This window comes from Talpa europaea (assembly GCF_964194135.1).
Source record: "Talpa europaea genome assembly, chromosome: 6".
Classification (NCBI taxonomy): domain Eukaryota; kingdom Metazoa; phylum Chordata; class Mammalia; order Eulipotyphla; family Talpidae; genus Talpa; species Talpa europaea.
The window spans coordinates 46093339-46100747 of record NC_140072.1 but is presented as its reverse complement, the minus strand read 5'-3'; the positions used below and the strand labels follow the sequence as shown (position 1 = coordinate 46100747).

General features: G+C 54.7%; 1 protein-coding gene across 1 annotated transcript in view; it reads left to right on the top strand.

Annotated features, from left to right (window-relative positions):
* Nucleotides 1–899: 899 nt before the first annotated feature.
* The window catches only part of TCF7L1 (transcription factor 7 like 1), a gene marked incomplete at its 5' end in the record, with an annotated part of 144879 nt that continues 138369 nt past the window's right edge, over nt 900–7409 (top strand). Inside the window, 3 exons of the mRNA XM_084235615.1 lie at nt 900–1136; nt 1220–1283; nt 1507–1634. Of these exons, the coding sequence (XP_084091741.1) occupies nt 900–1136; nt 1220–1283; nt 1507–1634 (429 nt within the window). The remainder of the gene's footprint in view (nt 1137–1219; nt 1284–1506; nt 1635–7409) is intronic.

Genomic DNA, 7409 nt, shown 5'->3' with positions numbered 1-7409 from the left:
GGGTCATCCCGAACACCTGGACTAGGTCGAAAGCCTCAGCTCGGGCGCGGTGGCGTGGGGGGCGCGGGAGCCCCGCAGGGACGCAGCGCGGAAGGGCGCTCAGCATCACAGGATGTCATAAATTTCCCCCAAACCTCTACTCCCCTGCCCTCCCGCGAGGGCCCCGGGACCCCGCGGGATCCCGCTCTCCAAAGCGGGGCTGTGCGCCCCGAGAGCGCCCGCAAGGGGGCAGTGCCGCCCGCCCGTCGCCGCCGCGGTGGGAGGCGAGCAGCCGCTGCAGAGTTCTGGGGGCTGGTTGGAAGAAAGTTAGGGGATGCCTCGGGGTTGGGGGCGGTCTCCAGCGGCTCGCCCGAGGGTGGGAGCGGGCCGCCGGGGCGCGGGGTGAGGCGCAGCGGAGGGGGCCGGGGCGAGTCGGGGGTCCGCGCGGCGCCCGCTGCGGGGGGCGCAGCCCCGGGAAGGTGCGAGCGGGCGGCGCGGGCGAGAAAGTGAGTGTGTGTGCGCGCCGCGGCGCTCCGGGAGCTGCGAGGCGCGGGTGTCAGCTTGCAGCCGGGGCTCCTCCCTCCGGCCCCCCTGCCCAGCCCGGCGGTCCCTCCTTCCTTCTCCGCTCGCCCCTCCCTGGCGGGCCAGGCGCTGGGACGCCCCGGCGGAGCAGGCGGCGGCGGCGAGTTGGGGAGCCCTGGGCTCGGTCCTGCCCGAGGGGCCCGAGCGGAGCCGCCCCCGCCCCGGCCCGGCCGAGCCGGCTCCGCTTCCCGCCGGGCCACGCCCTGTCAAACTTTGTTGCTGCAGCCGCCGCGGCGGCGAGCCGAGCGGGCCCGGCGAGCGCGCGGGCGGGAGGGGCGCCGGGCCGGGCCGGGCGGCGAGGGGCGCCGAGCGCGGCGGCCCCGGCCCGCGGCCCCACCATGCCCCAGCTCGGCGGCGGCGGCGGAGCGGGGGGCGGCGGCGGCGCGGCGGGCGCCGGGGCGGCCGGCGGCGGGGACGACCTCGGGGCGAACGACGAGCTGATCCCCTTCCAGGACGAGGGGGGCGAGGAGCAGGAGCCGAGCAGCGACAGCGCCTCGGCGCAGCGAGACCTGGACGAGGTCAAGTCGTCCCTGGTCAACGAGTCGGAGAACCAGAGCAGCAGCTCGGACTCGGAGGTAAGGGGGCGCCCGCGGCGGATCCCGGGGGACCCCGGCCCGGCGCCCGCTCACCCGCCCTCGCCTTTGTGTCTCCTCCGCAGGCGGAGAGGCGCCCGCAGCCCGCCCGGGACTCCTTCCAGAAGCCGCGGGACTATTTCGCCGAAGGTACGTGCCGGCCCCGGGCGGCCCCCACCCCCGGACCCCGGCGCACTGGGCGGCTCCGCTCGGGCCGCCCCGGCCCCCCGGCCCCCGGGGCCGCGCCCCGCTCTCCGCCCCGCCTGGCCGCGGCCGTCCTGGGGCGCGCGTGGGGGGCGCTCGGGGCCGGAGGCCACTGTCGCGGCGCCGTCCCGGGGGCCAGGACCTCACCCCGCCTCGCTCTCGCCCGCAGTGAGAAGGCCCCAAGACGGCGCGTTCTTTAAGGGCCCCCCGTACCCCGGGTACCCCTTCCTGATGATCCCGGACCTGAGCAGCCCGTACCTCCCCAACGGACCCCTTTCTCCTGGAGGAGCGCGCACGGTGAGTGCCTTTCGCGTTGCGTCGTGGCTGGTGGGAGGCGCGGCGGGCGGGATGCGCCCCTGGGCTCTCCACGGGGTGGGGGATGGGGAGCCCGTGAGGTTCCCGGGCAGAACTTGTTTGCGAAGTTGAGCTGCTCCGGCCCGCGCCCGCGGGAGAGTGAAGTTCCCCCTGATTCTCCCTTTCTGCTGGGGAGAGAATTTGGTGTCCGCTCCTGGGGTCTTTCTTGGCCTCCAGGAGTCCTGGCTCGCTTTAAAGGAGAACTTGGATGGGTGCCGGCCTTTTCGGGGGGAGGGTCCCGGTTTCCTTCCTGGATCTCGGTGGGCTCTCCCTGGCAGCTGGGTAATGGGCTGGGGGAGCCGGGCTGGCGACATCGCCCGGACTCCTGTCTCCCTGGGCTGCTGCGACTCGGTCCCTAAGAAACCTGGTATTTGTGGCGGGTTGTTCGCAGCCCCCTCTCCCCGCCCCCAGCCCTCGCGCGGGGGCCTCAACTTTTCAGCGGAGCTCGGGATTTTAAACTGGCCGAGATGATTTCGAGGGCGACCCGAGGCATTCTTCAAGTTGAGGAACTTGGCTTTTTCCCCCTTTGTTGCCGGCTTTTCTCATTTAAAGCGAGCGCTGCGACACTTTAAACCTGTTAATGGGCGCGCATTGTGTGCTGCGCGCTGGCATTTAGAGCCGTGATTAAGCAAATTGACCGGGCCCCAGACGACGTGCAAATGAGGGTGGATTCCTGCGCCCCCTCCCTGGCTCTAAACTCCCGCCCCCCGCGTCGCGAGAGGCGCAGCCCGGGGCCGGCGAGGCCTTTGTGTCCTCGGAGCCGCCACCCCACCTCAGGGCCTCTGCCCAGGTGCCAGGTCCGCCGGTCGCTCGGGGGCGGGTGCCTTCCCACCCACTGCGTGCCAGGCTGTCTGCGCGCGGCATCGCGGGCAGTGGTCCTCTCTGCTTCCCGCCCAGCTTCCCGGTGCCTGCCAGTGCCTTTGGTTTCCGGGCGGGAGGTGTTGTCGTCTTAGGAGCAGCCTGGCAAAATCACTTTATGCTCAAGTTGGTCTTAAATAATGCCCTAATTAAAAGGCCTCCTGAAAACGCGCGGCGCTGGATGGGCGGTCTCTGCTGTCAGGGTACTGCGGTTGGAGCAGAGCGGAGGCATCTGTGGTGCTCTCCTGGCAGGCAACCTGGTTTGTGCGAGTGGAGAACAGGGGCTGTGACCAAGGGGGAGAGTTGTGGGACCACACAGGCCACATGTTCCTTTCTAGCCGGGAAGACCCTGAAACTTTGTCCCTGCTTGGAACGCCCCAGCAAGTCCTGAATAGAAGCTGGATGTGGGCATCTATCTGCCTGTTACTTTTCTCCTTCGTATTTTAAGGGAAAAAAAAGATGAAAGTTGTGCAAAACAAGCTCTGACCTTGCTTAGGTTTTCACTGATTCACTTTCATGTCTGCAGGTGTATTTTATCTCTGAAAGTCTTGGTAAGTTTCCTGTAACTGTGTGAGAGAGGATGATGCATTTACCATTTCCATTTACCATTAGATGTCTGGAAAGAGCAGTCTGGGAGGCATTAACATCTGTGTCAGCCCTGAGCCAGGTCCTGGTGCAGATAAAGGGCATGAGAAAAGTCCCAAAATTGACCAGTTAATTTCCTCAAGAGGACTATTCCTTCTATCTACCCATTTTTCTTTAGGGCATTTTGATTCTTCCTCTGAATGCTGACTCTGATAAGTGCCTGTTTTCATCTGTCACTCCTTGGGGAAAGTCCAAGTAGGACAATCCCCGCCTTCCGTCCTTCTACCATCTTTCCTCCCTTTTGCCACCTTGCCTGTTCTTTTGCCTAGGAACTTCCAAAGCCTTTTTCTTGCTGGTGGTGGGGAGTCCTGATAACCAAATCCAGGATATGTGGGATTTTTGGAGTTCTCCTGGCGGGGGGGGGGGGGGGGGGGGGCAGCCTTTACCTTCTGCATGCATCTGACAGTCCCTGCTCCTCCCTGCAGCTGTTCTCTGCTCAGGCCTGAGTAGCCTCCAAGGATAGTCACTCTTGTTGTCGACCCTTTGTAAGAGACTTAACATGCCTTGTCTCACTCCCTTGTGTCCCTGATGAATTACCCTTACAGAATTAAGTTCAATTTCCCCATTGTTTCTGTGCCCCTTATGTGTCTATCATTGTGTAAGTCCTGCCTGGTTACAAAGTTCATTGATATAAGAACCTGCTAATTAGATACTCTCCTTGATCATCACGGGCAGCTAGGACTAAGCACCTGATTGTCTAGATTGTAGAGTTGAGATGATGCTTTTCCTCTGCATGATTATATTTATATAATTAATGTGATTCTCACTGTAGGCAAACGTTAGACACAAAGGGGCCCTCTGTTGGCTTTTTAGCCTGGTAAAATGAATGTACATATGGAGTGGAGGTGGCTGAAGGGTTCTGTGGAGTGGGGTGATACCTGGAATAAAGGGGCTGGTTGCTCATTTGGTATACTCGGTCTTCTTTTATTTTACTTCCATATTTTACAAATGTAGATTTTGCGGCTCGCAGACCTGTCAGTGCTGCACTAACGCACTTTCTGGAAATACAAGCCAGAAGTGAAAGTAGGGATTGACTGGGATGTTTTCAGGGTGTTAATTGACCCTAGGAATGGCAAGTAACTGAACTGTAGCACCCTCATCCGCTGGCATAATTCCGGCAGGGACACCTGGGGGCTAGCCAGTCTTAGAGTCCAGCCATCTCTTCCCAGTGTATTACCTTTGCCCTCCACTCTGGTTTGGCTGGGAGGCTGGGAAGTGGCCTCTTCCTGAGGCTCTTTAGAGAAGAGGTTCCCCTTAACCTGGGGTGTGTGCCAAGCCTCTGTGCTGTGATTCATTCTCATTGGAGCCCTGAGGACTGTGGCCTATGCAGAGAGGAATAACACCCACACGCCGTTTCTCAGTACAAATAGTCACCCCAAAATGATACGTTCATTCATGAAAAGTCTTCATAAGTTGACCAAATGACCTCGGTGCTGTTGATTAAAATTTTGTTAGGAAAATATAAGTCAACACAGAAGAAAGTGAAGGTCAAAAATACTTTAAGGTTAATTTTCTCTGAAGAGAAAATGTTGAATGTGGTTCAGTGAGCTACCTACAAAGTGATAGAGATGGTTTGACTGTGACCACAACAGGAGAGTTAATGACGTTTTGGAAAAGGACACATCTCAGTAGAGTTATAAAGGGAGTCTATGGTTTTTGTGTCCAGCTTATAAATTTAGGAGCCACTGCTGCACAATCGCTCAGTGCTTGCACCTTTCTTTAACCATCTTGTCTCACATTTCTACATGAAATTGTTCTGCTCTTCAAATGTGTACTTATTTTTTTTTTTAAAGATTTATTTATTTATGCAGACAAGAGCTAGGGTATTACTGCCAGAGATGCGGGGTGGGGGTGGGGTGGTGAGAAGATTCACCAGAGACAAAGTGGAGAACAGAACAGGCAGACTGGCTGAAATACACTGCTGAGGGGAGCAGCAGGCGAGTCAGGAGAGGTCTGCTGTGCCATGTGGGTTTCTCCCTGGCTGGCGGGGGATCCAACTTGTGCTGCAAAGGCTGTGGATTGCTTCATAGTGCGGTGCTTAACCCCTTGCACCACCAGAGGCCCTATGTACTTATTTTTAAGTCCATCATATCCCACTGTTTCCATGAGCAGTCTTGCCAATATACTGGGTATTCCTATTTTTTCTCGACATAAAGAAACCCAAGCAGAAATTTTTGTACATAGAGAATTTTTTTTACATAGAGAAACCCACAGAGAAATTTTTACAAGTTACATGTAAAAGCTAAGTAAAGCCTTTTCTTTGGGAAGATCAGTATAAACATGCTGCTTTTGGTAAAATTCTTTTAAGCCATTTCATCTAAATATAACTTCTGTTCCATTTTTTTTCTAAATATAACTCAGGGTTTAATGAGGGCTTTTCACATGGAATGAGCTTTTGTGAGGTCTCTGTCTCTGTGGCTGAAGTTTTGGCACTTGTATTGCTGGTGTGACCGTTAGTGACAAACTGTGGAGGGACAATTCCCTGACAGTCTTTTATCTTTGGTGGATGAATCTGTCAGGGAATTCCTGACTTTGTTGTCATTTTGGAAAGTTGTAATGCACACACAATCTGCTGTAAATGTTGAATGTTTCAGTCTTTACCATGATATGAAAAGTTACCCAAAAAAGTGGGATAAAAAAAGAATTTCAGTGATTAAATTGTTGAAAAGTCTAAAGTGCAAAGATCTTGTTTATACTACAATTTGAAGACAGCTTTCAATTGCTGAACTGGGGGAATTCAGATTGGCATCCTTAAGATTAAGATCTCACTTCATTTGATGTTTACTTGAGGCTCTGTCATAGGCAGTGGCTAAAAGGACTGTGCAAGATAGGATGAATCAGACCCAGCTTTGCCCTAAAGGATTTAAAAATTGAATTAGGAAGACTTAGTTTTAGCACAAAGCTCTATAATAGGAAGTCTTTGTTAGGCGTCATTAATGTCCAGAGAAGAATTTTCAGAATAAAGAGACTATAAAAATGGCTCTGGACTGACTTGATTAAGAAGGCAAGTAGAGGAACTTGTTTTAAGCTAGTCCCTGAAACTCAGTCATTCTTTCATTCAAAAGAATTCTTGTTAATTATAAAAAATTAAACAATACAGAGGTTCTTAGGGTGAAAAATGGAAGTCCTTTTTTTTTTTTTTTGGTTCATTCCCATTACGGAGTAGAAACCAGCATCACAATTGCAAAATGAAAAGTTAAGGGATATTTGGGGTGATACAAGTTATTCCATTTGCATGGAAGGGGAAGGGGTTGGGGCTTGGAGTGCTTTGAATGCCAGTAAAGTACCTGGTCTTATTTAGGAAGTAACTGAGAATCCTCAAAAGTTATACTGGGAAGTGATGTGACTCATACATGTGCTTAGAAAGATACTAATGATTGGAGAGGTGAAGCTAGAACAGCGAGAAGACTCACAGGCGTCCAGTGGGGAGGTGTTTACTAGTATCCAAATGGAAAGGAAAAGTAGGATGGAAGAGAATGGTTGTGCTGGGAGGAGGGGTCCTGGAGGCAGAAAGTGACTGATGTCATGGTTTACTCTTGGTGTCTGAGCCTGGGTGACTGGGGGAACAATGTCTTGCCCCTGCCTTCCCTCCTGGCCTCCCCAGGGCTGGACAGATGCTCATGAATATTTTGGCAATCACGAAGGTCTGTGAGAGCCTCTCATTTGGGGGGAACTGCTGAGTTTCGTTGGAGACTTTGGGTGTGAGGGGATGTTGAGGGATAGTTGGAACTGCTGCAGCTGGATGGTGTAGGAGGGAGGAGGAGAGAAGGGAGAGAGGTGCTGTCCTTCAGTGAGCTGACGGAGAGGAAGATGCACTTATCAGGGTGGGAGAAGAGCTTTGGTACCAGCTGTGACTTGGGATCTGGAGGGGAAGAAGGAGGAGGCGTGGCCTTCAGTGTTAGATGTCACAGCGAGGGGGAAGAAGATGGAGTTGTCAAGAGGAGCTTGGGAATTCAGCAATTACATTATTGGTGTCCGTGGAGGAAAGTGGTGATAAAAATAAGGGAGGAGTGACATTGGCTTAGGGGTTCCCAATAGGGTGTCTAAGCGCTGTGCCAGGACTGTCTTCCTTGGGTGTGACTCATCCCTCTTTCCTCAGCTGGCACCGCAGACCAGATGCCACAGGTGGGAGCAGCCTCATCTCTGTCCCTGCAAATCTCACACATGTGTTGCACTTTCTGTCCACTGTTGGAGAGTCAGACTCTAGACAACTCT